At 43.3% G+C, this 21730-nt stretch overlaps 1 protein-coding gene across 1 annotated transcript in view; it reads right to left on the reverse strand.

Moving 5' to 3' along the window:
* The window catches only part of LOC136319466 (ryanodine receptor 2-like), a 190264-nt gene that overhangs the window by 61487 nt on the left and 107047 nt on the right, over positions 1 to 21730 (reverse strand). The window contains 7 exon segments of the mRNA XM_066252720.1: positions 5409 to 5543; positions 7284 to 7502; positions 7984 to 8070; positions 9338 to 9485; positions 10652 to 10899; positions 14465 to 15528; positions 15531 to 15761. Coding sequence (XP_066108817.1) covers positions 5409 to 5543; positions 7284 to 7502; positions 7984 to 8070; positions 9338 to 9485; positions 10652 to 10899; positions 14465 to 15528; positions 15531 to 15761 — 2132 coding nt within the window.

A 21730-nucleotide genomic window follows, 5' to 3' on the forward strand; every position in this document is an offset into this window, starting at 1 on the left:
GGGATGCAGCAAAAGCAGTGATAAGAGGGAAGTTCATATCACTTCAGGCATATATGAACAAACAAGAGAGAGCCCAAGTGAACCACTTAACTTCCCACCTTAAGGAACTAGAAAAAGAAGAACAAAGACAACACAAAACCAGCCGAAGAAAGGAAATAATAAAAATCAGAGCAGAAATAAATGAATTAGAGAACAGAAAAACTATAGAAAAAATTAATAGAACAAGGAGCTGGTTCTTTGAAAAGATCAACAAAATTGACAAACCCTTGGCAAGACTTACCAAGGAAAAAAGAGAAAGAACTCATATAAACAAAATCCAAAATGAAAGAGGAGAAATCACCACGGACACTGTAGATATACAAAGAATTATTGTACAATACTATGAAAAATTTTATGCCACTAAATTCAACAACCTAGAAGAAATGGATAAATTCCTAGAAAAATACAACCTTCCTAGACTGAGTCAAGAAGAAGTAGAAAGCCTAAACAGACCTATCAGTAGAGAAGAAATAGAAAAAACCATTAAAAACCTCCCCAAAAATAAAAGTCCAGGCCCTGACGGCTATACCAGCGAATTTTATCAAACATTCAAAGAAGACTTGGTTCCTATTCTACTGAAAGTCTTCCAAAAAATTGAAGAAGAAGCAATACTTCCAAACACATTTTATGAGGCCAACATAACCCTCATCCCAAAACCAGGCAAGGATGGCACAAAAAAAGAAAACTACAGACCAATATCTCTAATGAATACAGATGCTAAAATACTAAACAAAATACTAGCAAATCGAATACAACAACATATTAAAAAAATAATACATCATGATCAAGTGGGATTCATCCCAGAATCTCAAGGATGGTTCAACATACGTAAAACGGTTAATGTAATACACCATATCAACAAAACAAAGAACAAAAACCACATGATCTTATCAATAGATGCAGAAAAGGCTTTTGATAAAATACAACACAATTTTATGTTTAAGACTCTCAACAAAATGGGTATAGAAGGAAAATATCTCAACATGATAAAGGCCATATATGATAAACCATCAGCTAACATCATATTAAATGGCACTAAACTGAAGGCTTTCCCCTTAAATCAGGAACAAGACAGGGTTGTCCACTCTCTCCACTCTTATTTAATGTGGTACTAGAGGTTCTCGCCACAGCAATCAGACAAGACAAAGAAATAAAAGGCATCCATATCGGAAAAGAAGAAGTAAAGGTATCACTTTTTGCAGATGATATGATCCTATACATCGAAAACCCCAAAGAATCCACAAAAAGACTACTAGAAACAATAAGCCAATACAGTAAGGTCGCAGGATACAAAATTAACATACAGAAGTCAATAGCCTTTCTATATGCCAACAATGAAACAACTGAGAAGGAACTCAAAAGAATAATCCCCTTCACGATTGCAACAAAAAAAATAAAATACTTAGGAATAAACATAACAAAGAATGTAAAGGACTTATATAATGAAAACTATAAACCATTGTTAAGGGAAATCGAAAAAGATATAATGAGATGGAAGAATATACCTTGTTCTTGGCTAGGAAGAATAAATATAATCAAGATGGCTATATTACCCAAAGCAATATACAAATTTAATGCAATTCCCATCAAACTTCCAATGACGTTTTTTAAAGAAATAGAGCAAAAAATCATCAGATTTATATGGAACTATAAAAAACCCCGAATAGCCAAAGAAATCCTATAGAAAAAGAATGAAGCTGGGGGCATAACAATACCTGACTTCAAACTCTATTATAGGGCCATGACAATCAAAACAGCATGGTATTGGCAGAAAAATAGACACTCAGACCAATGGAACAGAATAGAAAGTCCAGAAATAAAACCACATATATATAGTCAAATAATTTTTGATAAAGGGGCAAACAACACACAATGGAGAAAAGAAAGCCTCTTCAATAAATGGTGCTGGGAAAACTGGAAAGCCACATGCAAAAGAATGAAACTGGACTACAGTCTCTCTCCCTGTACAAAAATTAACTCAAAATGGATCAAAGATCTAAACATAAGACCTGAAACAATTAAGTACATAGAAGAAGACATAGGTACTCAACTCATGGACCTGGGTTTTAAAGAGCATTTTATGAATTTGACTCCAATGGCAAGAGAAGTGAAGGCAAAAATTAATGAATGGGACTACATCAGACTAAGAAGTTTTTGCTCAGCAAGAGAAACTGATAACAAAATAAACAGAAAGCCAACTAAATGGGAAATGATATTTTCAAACAACAGCTCAGATAAGGGCCTAATATCCAAAATATACAAAGAACTCATAAAACTCAACAACAAACAAACAAACAATCCAATAAAAAAATGGGAAGAGGATATGAATAGACACTTCTCCCAGGAAGAAATACAAATGACCAACAGATATATGAAAAGATGCTCATCTTCTTTAGCTATTAGAGAAATGCAAATCAAAACGGCAATGAGATACCACCTCACACCTGTTCGATTAGCTGTTATTAGCAAGTCAGGTAATAGCAAATGTTGGAGAGGCTGTGGAGAAAAAGGAACCTTCATACACTGTTGGTGGGAATGTAAAGTAGTACAACCATTATGGAAGAAAGTATGGTGGTTCCTCAAAAAACTGAAAATAGAACTACCTTATGACCCAGCAATCCCTCTACTGGGTATATATCCCAAAAACTCAGAAACATTGATATGTAAAGACACATGCAGCCCCATGTTTATTGCAGCATTGTTCACAGTGGCCAGGACATGGAAACAACCAAAAAGCCCATCAATAGATGACTGGATAAAGAAGATGTGGCACATATACACTATGGAATACTACTCAGCCATAAGAAATGATGACATCGGAACATTTACAGCAAAATGGTGGGATCTTGATAACATGATACGAAGCGAAATAAGTAAATCAGAAAAAACCAGGAACTGTATTATTCCATACGTAGGTGGGACATAATACTGAAACTAAGAGACATTGACAAGAGTGTGGTGGTTACGGGGGGGAGGGGGGAATGGGAGAGGGATAGGGGGTGGGGAGGGGCACAAAGACAACAAGATAGAAGGTGACAGAGGACAATCTGACTTTGGGTTGTGGGTATGCAACATAATTGAACGACAAGATAACCTGGACTTGTTATCTTTGAATATATGTATCCTGATTTATTGATGTCACCCCATTAAAAAAATAAAATTATAAAAAAAAAAAAAAAAATTAAAAAGGGAGCCATGTACAATAAAAACAAAACTAGAAAACCCCTGGGAGCAAACTTAAAAAGAACTGTGTAAGACTATATGAATAACACTTTTTTGGTAGAAAAAATATATAACATTTATTAAAATTAAATATGCATAAAAAAAATATATATAAAAGCATAGAAATAAAAGTATCATTTTAAAAAAATGATATATAACAACAGTGTTTGGAATATACAAAATACTTAAAATAATATGTAAGCATTTTTTTGTTTATGAAAATTAGAATGACTGTTTCTCATCTTAGCTTACAATTTTTCTACATCATGGGTACATCACATATTATTTTAAATATTAATATATAAATAGAGGGGTAGGCAGAAGCAGGTTTGTGGTTTTAATACAAATAAATAATACAATAACTAATAAATAATATAAGAATAAATCCTGTTTCGTGTACTCACAGTTGTAAACCTACTTTTGCCCATATGACTCACTAAAGGGCTCTGGGAAAACATTTTAATGGAGAAGATTGTGAGCATATTTATTAACAAGTTGACTTCTTTTTTAGTTACTTACCACATGTCAATATACAGATTGTTTTGCCAAGTGTCTTTAAAGCATCTAAAACTCTTTCATTGTTTTTTCTTACAAAGTGAAAAATCTCACATGCACCAGTTATCCTCAAGAAAACTGGACCATGGAACTAAAGTACGAGTGTGCACCCTGACTAATGGAGCTCATTGAGAGGCACAGACAGTGGGATTTAGTATTAACAGCTAGAGTTGCTAGACAAAACACGGAGCATTTAGAACCAACATGCACTGTATTATCCACAAACTATACTTAGGGGATATTTCAAAATGAATATGAAGAAATAAAATATCCTCTAATTTTTGTGTGCAGTGTAATTATCCCCATTTCAAAACCCAAAACCTATTGAAAATAACTATTTTTAATTTATTTATTTTAGAGAAGAGAGAGAGACAGAGAGAGAGAAGAGGGGAGGAGCAGGAAGCATCAACTCCCACATGTGCCCTGACCAGGCAAGCCCAGGACTTCGAACTGGCAACTTCAGCATTCCAGGTCAGTGCTTTATCCACTGCGCCACCACAGGTGAGGCAGAAATAACTTCTTTTTAAAATCTAATTAGCAAAACTAATCACAATAAAAAGATGGCATTTCCCTCTTGAGTACTATAAACCCCTCCACAGGTACTGCACCACTAACACTTTCAATGGTGGAAAACTATACTTTGTGCTGGATTTACACCAGGCACAGGACCCAGAAGTCTGCACCTTGATCTTACAAGGCCACATAATTAGTGCATTAAAAAAGTATGTTTCCTGTCATCTATTTTACATATTATAATGCTCAGCTAGTTTTATGCCAGGCTGCTTGATGGCATCAACTGACAGTATACAATGTAGATACATTAAAGTGTGAAATTTGGCCCTGGCCGGTTTGCTCAGTGGTAGAACACTGGTCTGGTGTATGGATTGTCCTGGGTTCAATTCCTGGTCAGGGAACACAGGAGAAGTGCCCATCTGCTTCTCCACCCCTCTCCCTTCTTTCTCTCTCTTTCTCTCTTCTCCTCCTGCAGCCATGGCTCGATTGGTTCAAGTGCATCAGTCCCAGGTACTGAGGATGGCTCCATGGAGCCTCTGCTTCAAGTGCTAAAAATAGCTCCATTATAAGCATGGCCTCAGATAGGCAGGGCATCAACCCCAGACAGGAGTTGCCAGGTGGATCCTGGTCGGGGCACATGCAAGAGTCTATGTCTCCTCCTCTCACTTGGAAAAAAAAAAGAAGAAAAAAGTGTGAAATTCAGTTTCTTTGCCTTTAATGCTACAACTCCCACCTTAATGAACAGTTTTGCTTCTTCTGTGCTCCCAGATGAGAGCGCTCTGTACTGCAGGTCTCACTCTAGCCATGCCCTTCTCTGAACATAAAGTGGTGGGGGCAAAGTTCCACCAGGGCCATGGGCCGGACTCAAAGCCCCTTCTGATCAAGAAATTTTCAACACAGATGGCAATAACTGATGGCCTCCATCAGGAGGCTGAGGGTGCTTAGCCTTTAGATTTTTTGGCTGAATCTTCAGCCATTATTCACCTCTGCTAAACCTCTGACAGAGCTGTAGGAGACCTCAGTAAAGTATTTCATGTTTTGAATTCTTTGAGTACTAAAATGTCTCGTCTATTCTTTACTCACTGCGTGTTGATTACGAGTCGATCCCACTGGCCTTTAATATCATCTTCTGAAGGCTGTTCTGTAATATAAAGCCCATCGAATTCCAATTTTCAAGCTACTTCCTTTTCACGCTTAAAAATAACCAGCGGGGCCTACAAATAAACATGTTAAATTAGTGTAGATTTACTGGCATCTCCTGTGGTCACTATTGCTACAGAACAACTTTTGGAAGGAAGTATTTCCCATGTTACTTCTAGGAAGGTAAAGACTGAATGGAAATGCATCAGCTATATTGAGGCAGAAAGAAGCATCTGGAAGTTTGGGGGAAACAAGAGATAGAATATATATTATATATACACGCATCTGTTTTTAAACACATAGTTCACAGGTAATTTGTACTAATGAAGTCACTTTTAAATATTAAAGAGAAAAAAGGTTATGCAAAACTGTTTCACTTTGCAATGTTACAGATACATATATATGACTGCAACATAAATGGGTGTAATAAAATATAACAATGTTACTAAGGTTCCAGAATGCATGCTTTTAAAAAACAGTTTTATTTGAGAAAACTTTTCAATAATCCTTTATTCAACATGTCCAAATATGCTATATTGAAATAAGTTTTAGTTTAAACATCAGGAAAAAATCTTTTTACATTTGTCAAGATGTCCCAAACATACTGACTCCTTTTTCGTAGGCAATGACTTTATACAAGAAAGATGCAGATACTCTGGAATCATCCAAGAATATCCCCCATCAGGGAAGAGGAGGGGTGGAGAGCAGTCTGAAGAAGTGTCCTCTTTACTGCCTGTTCTTCTACCTTGGGCCCTAGTTTTTCAGAGGTTCACAGTGAAAAGGTGTCTTGCCTGGAACAGATGAGAGATCGCAGAGGAAATGGCAGCCTGTGCACTCAGACACCTTCCTGAGTGCCACTCATGGGGTTCCCTGGAGGAGCCCTGGGGCAGGAGCTGCGCTATTTCCTGGGGCAGTGAGACAAGCTGGGAAGCCCTTCCACCCAGGGGGTGGCAGATACATCTGTACTATCAGAACAAGCACCATGACTGCTAGATCTGAATGATGTATTTCTACAAGTCTTGCTACATGGGTGCTTCGCTAGGAGACACAGTGACTGGGTCACTTCTGTGGGATCAAACTATAGGTGAAGTTGGCCATTATGTGAACAATGACCAATTGTAAGTGTGAAAGAAAGCTACAGTCAGCCTGACCAGGTGATGGGCATAGTGGATAGAGTGTCGGACTGGGATGTGGAGGACCCAGGTTCAAGACCCCAAGGTCGCCAGCTTGAGCACGGGCTCATCTGGTTTAAGCAAGGCTCACCAGCTTGGACCCAAGGTTGCTGCCTCGAGCAAGGGGTTACTCGGTCTGCTGAAGGCCCACGGTCAAGGCACATATGAAAAAGCAATCAGTGAACAGCTAAGGTGTTGCAACGAAAAACTAATGATTGATGCTTCTCATCTCTCTCCGTTCCTGTCTGTCCCTACCTGTCCCTCTGTCTCTCTCTCTCTCTCTCTGTCTTAAAAAAAAAGAAAGCTACAGTAAGGCCACCCAAGACCACACCCCCTTCCCAGGGCAGCCTGTAGCTGAGGCCTGGTCAATAAGGCATTCAAAGGGCCAGGCTCCAGTACTCCAGCCCAGGGCAACCCAGCTGTCATCACAGTGTCACAGAGCGAGGCCTGTGCCTGCCCCATGTGTCTGCCCTCTGCTGCCTCTTGCTCCCTCCCACTGCCCTACAGATATTGAATTCTGGAGTGTTCCCGAATATAGTCTTTGCATGTAATTTCCATCTCAGAATACACTCCAGGAATCCGACCTGCAACAGACATGCTCACACAGATGGACGTACAGGGGCCCCATGCTTCCCGTCTTACTTTCAAGCAGTAGTAGCCGATGATGCAGAAGAAGGAGATGACGGTGTGCAGCACGGCCAGGATGCGCAGCGTGGGCTCCATGTAGCCACTGCTCTCCTCCAGCACATAGTGCACGGCCAGCACATGGGCCGCGCTGCTGTCCAAGTTGCTGCCTCGGGCGGTCTCACCTGCACTGCGAGGGGGGAGGTCCTTTTCTTCAACCACAGAAGAAGTGGATACCTGATTCAAACCATTTAAAGTGCAGTCAGTTAACTTCCTCTAAGATATCAGCATAAACAAGAAACAATGGAAGCCAGCCTCATCTGCGAACAGCAGGATGTGACATTCCTTCACTGCAGGAGGAGGGCCTTCCAACCCAACAGCAAGTAGTACACATATCTGCATCACTCCTAATGAACCAGGAGTTAGCAGGATCTGTGCACGTGGGGAAAATGAGATGGCTAAGCTGCCTTCTCAATGACCAAAGAGCTGAGCGTAGCACAGGGAGCCGCAGCAGCCAGGATCCAGCGGCAATCCCCTCACCGAGTTGGGAAGAACAAATCTGTCTCCACCTCGCACTCAGGGACATGTCTCTTCCATCAAAATACGTTTCAGAACAGGTTCAGATGAGCTCACTACACGGGACTCTGTGAAACCTTTACATTCCGTTCAGTCTGATTGTGGTATCATAGTGGTTATTTAAAAACTAAGATGTACATACCTTATAAAAGAGCAAGATGAAATTGATTGCAAACGCGACAAATAAGGCCAACATTCTCATGTTGTAAAAATTGCGAGCAAAATAGTTCTGAAGGTGAAAAAGAAAAAACAAAAAGCTCATTGAATCAAGACTTGAAATGTGAAGACAATTAAATAAAGCATTCATTCATTTACCAAAAACAATTTCCCGAGAACCCAGGATGTATCTAAGCACCATTCTGGATACTTGGACCTAATAGTGAATTAGAAAACCCGGGCCACCATGGAGGACATGAATAACAGTACAGCCACAGATAAAAACACAACTTCAGGGGATGCTAAATGCTATGAGGAAAAATCCATCAGGTTAGGGCATAGGGACTAGGGGTGCTCTTTTACACAGGTGGTTGGGGAAGGTTTAGCTCAGGGGTCATTTATGCAGATGCCTGAATGCTGCAGGGGAACAAATAGTGCGTCAGAGAGAAAGAAGCCCACAGTGATGTTCAGAGAGCCTTGGGGGCTCCGAGGATGGGAAGGAGGAAGCCAGGGAGGCAGGAGGAGGAGAGCTGGGGTCAGAAAGGTGAGTGACCAGGCTAGATGAGGTCTGCTTGGGGTCTGTGATCTCTGGGGCCACACTGGCTGTGGCACTCGCAGGGGCATGTGCACAAGCAGCTTAATCACTGTTGTAGCATCTTTTCCCTCCTCTGTGAAGTGAGGATAAAACAGAACCTTTCTCATCAGTTTGCTATGAGGATTAGATACAGTAACAGAGAGAGGTTAGTTATGAATCTTATCAGAATTGGAATTATTCCAGGAGAACCCGAAGAGGCCTTGGTGCCATCAGATTCTGATTTGAAAAGATTATACATGTCTGTGTGGAAAGTAGAGGTGTAATCAGAGTGGCAGCAAGGGATCAGCGAACAGGACATGACAGGAGCATAGAAACAGATAGCGGTGCCAGTGGTGGTGTGGACCAGTGGGCACCATGGAGACAGGAAAGCTGGGCAGACTCGATGCATTTAAAAAAGACAGAGCTGAGAAGACTTCCTGTTGGACTGTACGTGATATGGGGAGAAAGAGAAAAGCCAGAGATAACTTCTGGATTTGGAGTCTCAGCAGCTGAGTAAATGACTGGTGCCATTTATTGATCATTAGAGGAGAGTGGGAAGACACTACATGCTGGCAGTCACTAGTCCAGTGGTTTCAGAACATGTGAATGTGTGCAGAGGTCATGGGTTTGACCACAAGTCAAACATACTCACAGGGCTGACTGGGTTCCCTGACTGCCACCCAAGGACGATCCATGAGTATTTGTGAGCCTGAGTTACTATGATCTCACTATGTGTCCTATCCACATTCATTCTAAAGTGGCTTACTAGAAGCTTCTGCTGATAAGCTATGATTATCTTCCAGAACGCCGACTCGGGAGCCTCTGGTTCCCCGTATCTGTGGGTGTGGATGGACCGGAGCTTCTGTTTGCCCTTCTCGTCCTTGGCCTTTGCTCCCTTTTCTCCATCCTCTCCCCTGTGCACACAGGCAGAAAAACAGAAGCCATCAGAAACCAAAGGACAAACAGGTTTTGTGCCCACATATATACATAAGCAAAGATACTCATATTTTATCAATAAAATATCTCCTCATTTTTGAGCAGTATATATAAACCAGTGTCATTTTTGAAAACCTTTCTCTTCCAAAAAACAATAATATTCAAAATTTTAGAATTAGGGTTTGGATTTCTGTTCTCATGACCTCTTGTGGATGGATAACTGTGAAGTTCAAATCCAGAGGACATTTTACATGCTGGACATCATAGCACATTCCTTTCCTTTTGTGCAATAAAACATTCCACTGATAAGAGAGTAACAATGAAAACTTCCAACATACCCTATTTTTAAGTTATGAATTTAATGGTCAGTCTTGAACACTGACAGCCTTTAGGACTTAACATCAGAGACATATGCATTTGGTTGCTCACAGGTATAAAGGATGTCAGTGTTATTAATTTTTCGGACAATAATGAAATTAGAACCACTAGAATTTGATACCTAAAACCCCTCTAGTTGCAAAATACCAGCCCTCTATGACAATGTATCTAGGTGTAAGTGTAGTCACATATTCAAAACCCACATACACGTAGCCCACACTTACCCTCGCTCATGTGAGGTGTGTCTAACGTTATTTTTAACATTAAACAATTGTCACCAAATGACTGCATGCCCTGTCACTTCTCTGCATTTCACAGTAGTCATTTACGTGGCCATGCTGACAACTGGCCCAACAGCGAGACCCATGGGGATGAGTGGTGTTGACCACAAGAAATGAACTAATAAGTAATAGACTGGTGAAGGACAATAAAACGCTATGTGCAGAGTGGCACCATAGGCACTTAAAAATATAACTATTCTAATTTTTTAAAATGTGCATATAAAATTATTTAAACTTGGGGAAAGTTGTAAGTTTCAACTGGAACAGAGAGGCACTGCCGGGAGGAAGGCTGCTGCGGCATGGGCCCGCCCGCACAGCTGTGCTCTGGGGGCGCGGAGTCCCACGCCACACCCGCTGGACCAGCACCTCAGAATGCTCTATGCGTGCAGCCCTGGGACTGGCTTGAGGGACACACTCCTCAAGGACCCCCAGAACAGCATCCAGAAAGGGGTCTCCTCACCTTTCCCAGACAGAATCACATGCACAGTGTTAAAACCAGACAGGAGCCCCAGTCATCTGGGAGAGCATGGCACTGAACCACCGGGGACTCTCTGCTGCAGGACAAACACACAACACCTGGGACAAAAGGACGAGGCTGGCCTGGCGCCGGGCAGGCGGTGCCCAGCACGGAGGACCTCCCATGCAGCCTGTCTCCAGGAAGGGCATCCTGCCTCTGAAGAGCCTGCACTGAAGACCTCGTGTGCAGCCTGTCTCCAGGAAGGGCATCCTGCCCCTGAGGCACAGGGAACGCTCACTGACCAATCACCTTCTAGGATTCATCCCGACCACTAGTGATGAACCAATAGTAGGCCGCCTCTCATCTATACCCAGGAAGGTCCCCGCTGGGGTAGTTGAAGCTGCTACTCCTCCCCATGGTCCCGATGTCTAATCCTGGTCAGGACTGGAGGTAAATGTTGCCACCACTAGATGAAGCCTTAGCCTCAGCTGGTTATGTCTATCCTGATGGTGTATATAGATATTTGACCTTTTTCTTTTTAAAAGAGGCCCCCGCAGAGGGTGATATATAAGCATCACAATGCATCACAATGTTATCTATATTGTATATGGCCTCCTGAAGGGTCATCTTCTTAAAGAGCTCACATCTCTATATACACCATCAAAACAGACAGAACCAAGGCTCCTGCACCCAGATGACCATGGGATTTGAACCCACAACCTCAGGGAGAACTCTAGTATTTATCAGAATCCTTACCTAGAAAGAAAATTTCTCAATCTGACAGTAGAGATGCTCTGAGGACTTATGATGTTACACAAGTACCAACATTTTCTAAAATTGATTTTTTCCAGTCTCTATATAGAGAGAGTATTTGCCAAATTGATTTGAACCCACAACCTTGATGAAAGCTCCAGTATATATTAGCAGGACTGTATATTTGAGGGGATACATGGGACTGTATATATGAGGTTACATGGGACTGTATATGAGAGGATGTTACATGGGACTGTATTTATAAGGGGATGTTACGTGGGACTGTATATATGAGGGATGTTACGTGGGACTATATATATGAGGGATGTTACATGGGACTGTATATATGAAGGGGTTATCCTTTTTTATTTAACTTTTTTTAATAAATGTAATTTATTTAAAGGACCTCTGCCAGGCATATTTCACTCTTGTGACAGTTTGGGATCTCAGTAAGACGAGCAAGTGACAGTGATGAAGAAATTTTTGAGAAGGGAAAATGCAAATGCCGAACAGGGCCCTGGACAAAATTCTGACCTTGATGAAGGCCCTAGTATGAGTGGTTGACAAAAGAAAATACAGTGAGCTCGAGGTAATACAGCAAAAGCTATCTTTCATTTGGATTTACTTTCACCGGGGATGAGATAGCACCGACTCCGCTGTGCTTGGTGTGTGGTGAGAAGCTATCCAATAGCGCCATGGTGCCAAGCAAGCTTAAATGCCATCTCCAAATGAAACACCCTTCCATTCAAAACAAGCCGATGGACTATTTTCTATGCTTACATACAAACAATGAGAAACGGAAAACTTTTTTGAGAAAAATCACAAAGGTAAACAAGAGAGCCCTCAAAGCTAGCTACCTTGTTGCTGAACTCGTAGCTAAATCAAAAAAGTCCCACACTGTGGCAGAAACATTAATACTGCCAGCTTGTAAAGCCATTGTAAATGAGATGCTTGGCCCTACCGCGGCCAAAGAGATAGCTAAAGTGCCTCTCTCAGATAACACAATTGCCAGACGTATTGATGATATGTCTGCGGACATTGAAACTGTTGTTTTGGAAAAGGTGTGCATCAGTAAGAAATTTGCCTTGCAACTTGATGAGTTGACAGATATTAGTGGATATTGTCAGCTCTTGGCCAATGTGCGTTTTGTGGATGGAGGAGCCATTAGAGAAAACTTCCTATTTTGCAAGGCACTGCCAGAAAAATCAACAGGAGAGGAAATATTTCGGGTCACATCGAAATATCTTGATAAAAGCAGGCTTACATGGGAAAACTGCACAGATGTCTGCACTGATGGAGCCGCAGCCATGGTCGGGCACATCAAAGGCTTTGTAAGTAGGGTCAAAGAAAGAAACCCAGATGTTATTGTTATGCACTGTTTTTTGCACCATGAGGCCCTAGTTGCAAAGACCTTACCAGCAGATCTAGCTCCTGTGTTGGATGATGTTGTGAGCATAGTGAACTTTGTGAAGACGCAACCTTTGAGATGTCACTTATTTGCATCTTTGTGTAAAGAAATGGGAGCAGAACATAGAATCTTATTGCTCCACACGGAGGTCCGGTGGCTGTCACGCAGCAAAGTGCTGGCCCGTGTGTATGAGTTGTGAGAGGAACTTAAAGTATTTCTGACAAACGAGAGGTCTGATTACGCAAAGCTGCTTGCAAGTGATGAGTGGTGTGCAAAGCTGGCATACCTGGCTAATATATTTCATTATCTGAATGAACTGAACACACGGATGCAAGGCCAAAATGAAAACCTGCTTACAAGCACTGATAAAATGAATGGATTCCTTTTAAATGTGCAGCTCTGGCAACATGTGCAGTGTGACAACCTTGAGATGTTCCCGCTCACCAAGAAACAGCATGATGACAACACTGCTGCAATGTGCGAGATGACTGGCAGACATTTGAAAACTCTTGAGAAGATGTAGTCATTTTATTTCTCTTCAGCCTTCACAGAATGCCTTGACTGGGTTAGGGACCCATACAGCTCAGTATCCGTTGCTGGAAAGGACATGACTTTAAAGGAGCAAGAGAACTCAATGAACTGAAACAAGATCATGGTTTAAAGCTAAGTTTGCTGATCTTCCTTTGGACAGTTTTTCGTTATCTGTTGCCAAGGAGTTCCCCATTCTGGCCAACAAAGCTATTTTGACATTGCTCCCATTTTCAACCACATATCTATGTGAGCTGAGCTTCTCAAGCTTGACTGCGATAAAAACTAAATACAGAGAGAGACTGAGAACTGTTGAGGAAGAGCTTCCTGTGTGTCTTTCTACCATTCCTGCCAGGCCCAGGTTTCACACTAAGTGAGTATAAATACATTTAGAAACTATATTATCAACTATATGTATAATATGTACTGTGTTAGAGTGTCATTTTGGTAGGTGGTGTGCCCCAGGATTTTGTAAATGTAAAAAATGTGCCGCAGCTCAAAAAAAGGTTGAAAATCACTGCTATAAATGACCGCTTTGCTATGAGGATACAGTGCTGGCATGCTTCCCCCCCGCACCCCCACCCCATGGCACTGGGTGTGATTTCCCCAGCGCCTTCCTCTCGCCTCTCCTTCAGAAACACCTGTCCACATCTCATTCACCTGCTCCAATCTCACTCACCCTGAAAGGCCAACTTTAGTCCCCCTTCCTGGGTCTCCTTAACTGCTGCCCAAACCACATTAATGCTTCCATTCTCTCCATGCATGTGACCTCTACTGTCTACAGCCTATGCCAGTGAACACTTAATAATTTTCTAGTGTTAGTTTTCTCTTTCTAATAACTTACTAAGGCAACTCAAAAGCACCAGACATAGCCTCTATTTCTTTTGAGTCCCTCTGATGTGCATCTGAGGACACAGTCCTGTTTCACTGCCTACTGTCATCTGGGTGAGTATTTGCATTCCCACCTAGTAGTTTAAGGTCATTCAATTGTAAAGAACCTTCAAAGGCCAGCTTTGCTGACTAGAAAGCCAATTCCCTTTGGAAATTCAGGTCCTGTGTTGAGCAAACTCTGTCCCTAGCATGGACGCCGACTGGCAGCTTGCTGACACCCCGCATGGGGTCCAACGCCACTGCCCTTTACGGATAGGTTACCTGAAATTTTTCCTGCACCTCGGGAATGGAGACTGGGTTGCTCATCAGGTCGCTGAGGCCAGCATTTGGGTTATGAGGAATGAGCTTGTATTGCCCACCTTCTCTCTTCAGATCTAAGCCAAATATGTCCGAGAGAAGGTCACTGTCCTCTGTTAGCTCCTTCAGGTCTTTGAGGTCCTCTGAGGGCAGGGCAGCCTCCACGGTCTTCCTCTCGCCCTCCTCCCCGTCACCTCGCACCTCATCTTTAGTGGGGTCCGGCATGTTGGCCAGGAGCTTGGCCACTCGGATCTTCTTTGCCCCCTCCACCAGGCTGCCCCCCAGGAGCAGGCTGCACACGATGCAAGAGAAGCCCCTGAGCACACTGGCCACGAAGTGCAAGAGGCCTGTCACAACCCCCCAGTAGGAGGCGAAGAGGGCCGTGATCATGTCCTTCACTGTCATCTTCTTCACTTTCTTCACCTGCTTCTTCAGGCTCTTCAGGCTGAGCACCCGCAGCACGGTCAGGAGGTTGTGCCTGAGGGCCAGCAGCGCTGTCTGCACAGTCAGGAAGGAGAAGAAGCCCATCCTCGGGCCCTGCTCCTCCGGCTTCTCCTTCTCACTGTCCTCCTTGTTGGCCGACCTCTCGTTCAGGTTCGACTCAGAGATCTGGGCCGCCAGCTGCATCTCAAAGATGGTGTCCTCGCAGAAGTTCACGAACAGCTCCATTTTCTCCTTCTCACCACCCTCGTTGACCATGTCAAAGATGAACTGCCTTTTGGACTCCTTGACCTGGGGCTTCTCCTACTGTGTCTGGCTGGACTCGCTGATCTAGAAGTAGACCCTCTCAATGCGCTTGGCACTCCCCATGATCTCAATGCGGCCCAGGAAGGGCTGGAAGTAGTTGAGCACGCTCTCTGCCAGCTCCAGGAAGGTCTGCAGCCGCGTGTCGTTGGGCATGTGCTCCGACAGGTTCATCAGAAGCATGGCAGCATTGAAAATGATGTACTTCGCGGGTTTGTGGAACCGTTTGACAAATTCCTCATAGTCAAGGGCCTTATTTTCATCTGTCTTCACACAGGACAAAGGAACTCAGTTTCCGATGGTGTGTAGTGCTTATGGCTTTCCATTGCTTTGTGAAAGTCCCTCTAGGAAATGACCACCTTGCCATCCAGGTCATATTCCTTAAACACATCAGGAGATGTCAAATCCTTTAGTTTCAAGAACATGTCGAAGAATTTGAGAATCATCTCCATGTTGTTGGAAGACTCCACAAGCATGTCGACCATCTGCTTGCCGATGGTTCCATTCACAACATTACCTGGTGGCAGAGAATTGTACTCATGCAAAATGAGCACTCCCAATAAAACCAATGTCTACAGAGAAAATAACAATACAGATCTTATATAACATCTGAGCCAAGGGTGGCACCTTGTTTATCTTCCAATGTGTAATGTTTCAGGAAAATTTACATAATTACTGTGATTACACAAACATATGCAAAATATTTATTAAGTGATTAGACTAGCACACATAAAAGAATATTTGAACAAAAGCTGTCTTTTTTTCCCTCTCAAACTGGTCAAAGAGGCAACATGTTTTAGGATAAAGAAAATGGGCAAATATTGATATCCTAAAGCCAGAAATTGAAATCCAGTCTCATATTAATAATAAAAATGAGCACTTACACAGCGCTTTAGAGTTAAAAAATCATTCATCATAGAAAACACCTGATTTAAGGTTCACGTGTCTGTAAGATAGGTACTTTTTACTCTTTCTGACTACTGTTAAGGACATTGATGTTTGTAAATATCAGTGTTCCCAAACAGACCCCTTTCCCTTCTGAAATGCAGAGCAGTCCCTGCACTTCTTCCTGGCTCAGAATGTTTATAGTTAGAAAATGGCAGATAAGCCTGAGGTTAGGTATTGTCCTAAAGTAGTCATGGCAGGTTTTCACTCCTTGAACAGAGTGTGCGCCGTAACATACGATGACAGAAGCAGGTGCACAGCGTGAGGTCTAACTCCAACTGGGAGGTGGTGCCCACCATGGTTAGAAGCCATGTGTGGGCGGGTAGCCCCAGCAACTCCCTGCCAGGCCGCCCGGGCAGAGCTCAGCATCCCTGCACTGCAGTTTCCTCTTTGGCAAAAGTGATGTTGATACTATTAAACTCTTAAAACTGGTATTAGGATGAAATAAATACTGAAACCAGGAGCTGGCATGTCGTAAGAGGTTAATTTTAAGTTGTGTGGCTCTGGTTGCTGTTGCTATTATGGTTATTGTTATTATTTGGACTAAAATCTGAGTTGAGGTCAGATTGAAAGGACCCTGTGCTGGGGGATAAAGTTACAGCTGCCAACAAGGGGTTCAGAACAAATGGTGCGTCTCTGAAATCCAGCACAAATGTGACTGCTGCCTCCGTCAGGTGCCGTTGCACAGTACAGGGCTGGTTACCAAACAGGCACAGACGTGACCGCCGCCTCCGGCAGGCAGGTGCTGCTGCGCAGTGCAGGGCCGGCTACCAAACAGGCAGAGACGTGACCGCCGCCTCCGGCAGGTACCGCTGCACAGTGCAGGGCTGGTTACCAAACAGGCACAGACGTGACCACCGCCTCCGGCAGGCAGGTGCTGCTGCGCAGTGCAGGGCCAGCTTCCAAACAGGCAGAGACGTGACCGCTGCCTCCGGCAGGTGCCGCTGCACAGTGCAGGGCTGGCAAAAGTTAGGGAGGATTTACAGGAAAAAGGAGGTCATATAAAAGCAAACATTTTTCAGTTGCTTTGGTCGTATTCATGAGATTTCACCAAATTCGCACACCAGTCTATTGCTATCTCACTGGACAAAGGGGACTGAACTTGGACATGGGCATGTCCCAAGGTCAGGCAGCAGACAGAAAGCAGGGATGTGATTGCACCGGGTATGAGAACAGACATCGGAGACTTTCAGGAGTATAGATGTTTCTTTATTGGCCAGTTTAACCTGCGCAGGGGCAAATTCCCAGGTGTCTGGAGACACCATACCCACAAGGAGCTACAAACGGGAATCGCGCCTGGCGCTTATAGCTAGGTCCTTATATATCCTAAGTAAGGAAGCATTATACAGAAGCAGATGTGGCAGTTACCTATTCGCTAAGGGGGTCGCACACAGCATAGCAACAGGGGCTGGGTCTAGCTCATTGGCGAATTTCAAATATAAATCTCTGATAAGGGTCCCTGACCAATGGAATGCAAACGTTTGTCTTCCTTTGTTCTCAGCCTTATAGGGTCCCTATCATTACCTCCCTGTCTCTGCTCCTATACTCTGGCAATCCCAGCACACTTTCCTGAATCTAACGTTTTGATCTTTTCTTGGTCCTTACATTCCCTACTCCTGTTGGGGCATAAATCAAACCCTTGATTCTTCATCAGTAGGAAGAATGGTATAGGGTTGAGATAGGACCATTACCTTTACAGTCTCAATTCTCTCTTTTATAAATGCAAGGAGTTTATTAAGAACTACAGGCCCAATAGTGAGGGCTAACAAAAGTATCAGTAGTGGCCCAGCAATTGTGGATATGAGAGCAGTTAGCCACGGAGAGGTCCTGAACATAGAGGCATACCAGCCTGGGTTATCCTCTTCTTCTAACTTTCTATTCTTTAACTTGTTTGCTAACACTTTAATATTCTCCCTAATTATTCCAGAATGATTGGCATAAAAACAGCACTCTTCACCTAAGGCGGCACATAACCCTCCTTGTTTGAGAAAAAGGAGGTTTAGCCCTCTCCTATTCTGTAGGGCCACCTCTGCTAAAGAATCTATTTGCTTCTCTAAGAAAATTACCTGGTTATGGAGTATGGCAATGTCCTTTGAAAAAGTATGGGACAACTGCTTTAAATTCAAGTCTCCCTGAATTAGAGAGGCAGCTCCTACTGCTGCTGATCCTACAATACCTATAGTGGCTATGATAGGTATTAGAAGTGAAGGAGCTCGTTTTTCTCTTAAATGTGGTATAAGAAGGAAATCAGGGTTGCCTTCATACAGATACACTTGAGGGATGATGTATGCACTTACACAAAGCTCAGGGTTTGTAGGAACAATACATTTGAATATACCTTGGGTACACACAAACCATAATCCCTCTGGTGCTTTTATCACCTTAGGTTTTTCTGGATCACTAAACAGAGTTTCTTGATTAAGACAATAGTTACTGTAATTAGAATTAGTTAAAGTGAAGTTAGCTATGGGATACCAAGTCCCTTTTCCATGGAACTCAGCTAGGGTGAGAGATCCCCCAGAAAAACAAACTTTTGATAGTAAAGAAGGTTCCTGGATCCGTGCCTTTGGTATAGAGTCTTATTCCCCATGTTTTTCCCTTTCTCCAACTTGGGTCTTGAGGCCTTTTGATGGTGACAATGGTAGGGTTACAATTGTTTATAGAACATTGGTAATCCCCTTCATCATTAGGCCTTTTTCCTCCAAACTTAATTCCCAGGCGGAAGAGATCTATGTCTGGGTCAGGTCTTGGTGGATTCCATTGAGAAGCAAGTGTTTCACACCCCCATGCCTTACAATAATAGTCAGTGGTAAATCCACAAGTGTGGCGCCATCCTGAAAGAGGCTCAGGACACACATAATGAGGAATATACCACAATGCCCTATTATGGCGAGAGGGCCAACACACCTCATTATTCCATTGTGGTGAACCCAAAGGTTTTCTAGATCCTAATCCTATATACCTGTGTGCTGCAGGAGAATCACAGAACTCATCATCAAAGAACTTTGAAAAATCTACTCTGAGAGTTAGTTACTTGGTTGCCCCATGTATTATTTTGTGCTATTATTGTTCCATTAGCTGTCCTGATTAATATCCATTCCTTTAATTCTAATCCATTTACAGAAAGACAATAAACAATTAGCAGTTCACAGAGGAGAAAGTGAGTTTTAGAGGTTCTCTGGGGGTCTGCTTGACTTGCCATGTTCGAGACTCCTCCTCAGGGGGTTGAGCCGGTTTCACGTGGGAAAGGTGGATCCAGTAAGGTTTCTCAGCTACCTTGACCGCAGAGGGGGTGCTGAGCAGTACCTGGAATGGTCCTTGCCACCACAGCTCTAGGTTCCCTCGTCGGTGGTTAAGGATCCAAACCCACTGTCCAGGGTCCGGTGGTGAAAACTTCTGGGTGTTGTCTCCTGATGCTTCAGCCCTTTCCTCCCATAGCTCTCTTACTTCTCTCCGGATTTGCTGCAATGCCTGTAGGGGCTTGAGGAAGTTATGATTAGATACCTCTATTTCCTCTCTGGTGAGCTGGGGAACTAGAGGAACTTGTCCAAACATGATCTCATAGGGGGTCCATTTATTAGTGTACGGTGTACATCTAACCCAGAATAGGGCAAAAAGGAGTAACTCTACCCAGTTTTCGCCGGTCTCCTCCCTCAACTTAATTAGTTTCCTTTAAAGTCCTATTCATTCTTTCTACTTGCCCTGAGCTTTGAGGCCTGTAAATACAATGTAATTTCTAATCAATTCCTAACCTCTTAGCTAACTCCTGAGAGATCTTAGAGATGAAAGCTGGTCCATTATCAGATCCTATTGCTATGGGGATCCCATATCTAGGGATGATCTCTCTTAGTAGGATCTTACAAACTGTGGAAGCGGTTTCACCCTTGGTAGGAAAGGCTTCTGTCCATCCTGTAAAGGTATCTATTAGTACAAGTAGATACTTGAATCCTGTTTTCCCTGGAGTCATTTCTATAAAATCTATTTCCCATAATTCTCCTGGGCACTTTCCCCTATTTCTAACTAAGGGGGAAAGCTTCTTGTTTATGGCATTGACTTTAGCACAAGTCTTGCATCTGGAAACTATAGATTGTACTATATTTCTAATCTGGGGTCCCACATAGTATTTCTTGATTAGTTGTTCTATCTTATTCTGCCCTAGATGGGAACTTGCATGGATTTCCTTTACTATTTCTCCTATAATTCCCTGGGGTAAGTAGAGTCTGGTATCTGGAAGTTCTATCCATCCTTGCTTATTTCTTTTACCCCCTAGTTGCTTCCCTTCTTGCTCTTCTTCAGGAGTATACTTAGGGTCTGAGGGCAGCAAAGGTTGAGGCAAGAGCAGAAGAATGTCTGCAGTTCCTTCTTCTGCAGCTTCTCTGTCAGCAAAACGGTTTCCTTGAACAATTGGAGAGTCGCCTTTTTGATGTCCTTTGCAATGAATTATGGCCACTTTAGAGGGAAGCCAAATGGCATCAAACAGGGCCAGGATCTCAGTTTTATTTTTAATTTCTTTTCCTCCTGCAGTTAGCAGGCCTCTTTCTTTGTAAATGGCACCATGAATGTGGACAGTGGCAAAGGCATACCTGCTGTCCGTGTAGATGTTGGCCACCTTTCCTCAGCTATCTGAAGGGCCTGCGTCAGTCCGATCAGCTCCGCTCACTGCGCAGATGTACCTAATGGCAACGCCCTTTGCCACAAGATTCTGTCCTGGGTAGTTACCGCTGCTCCTGCATATCTTTGTCCATCTCGGACATAGCTGCTTCCATCAGTGAACAGCGTGAGGTCTGCCTTCTCATAGGCCTGGTCCCGAAGGTCCGATCTGGCCCCTGTTACAGTGTCCAGTATCTGTCTGCAATCATGGACCACTGTTGGGTCCGGTAAGGGTAGCAAAGTAGCAGGGTTTAGGGCTGCCATCTTCAAAAACTGTACTGCCAGGGGATTCAATAGCTGTGCCTGGTACTGTGTCAATCATGCATTGGAGAGCCATCTATCTGGTGGTGCATGCAGCACTTGCTCTAGATAGTGTTCCCCAATAACTTGAATGTCCTGGCCCAATGTCAGTTTATTAGCTTCCTTAACTAGGGTGGAGGTAGCAGCAAGTGCCCTTAAGCAGGTTGACCAGCTAGCCACTACAAGGTCTAGCTTCTTGGACAGATATGCTACGGGCCTTTTCCATGGCCCAAGCTCTTGGCTGAGGATTCCCAAGGCTACCCCTCCCTTTTCAGCAATATACAGCTGGAAGGGTTTGGTCACATCTGGTAGGGCCAATGCAGGGGCGGCTACTAAGGCTTCCTTTAGTGCTTGGAAAGCTTTCCTTTCCTTATCTGTCCAATTGAACTGTTCCTTACCCCGAGTCAACTCGTGTAGGGGCCTGGCCAGCTCAGCAAACCCTAGTATCCAAAGTCTGCAATAGCCCACTGCTCCCAGAAATTCTCGTACTTGCCTCTTATTAGTGGGTTCTGGGATCTGTAACACAGTCTGAATCCTTTGACCGGATAATGTCCTTTGTCCCCCTTGCAAGTTATATCCCAGATAACTTAC

The sequence above is a fragment of the Saccopteryx bilineata genome, chromosome 1, assembly GCF_036850765.1.
Source record: "Saccopteryx bilineata isolate mSacBil1 chromosome 1, mSacBil1_pri_phased_curated, whole genome shotgun sequence".
Taxonomy (NCBI): Eukaryota; Metazoa; Chordata; class Mammalia; order Chiroptera; family Emballonuridae; genus Saccopteryx; species Saccopteryx bilineata.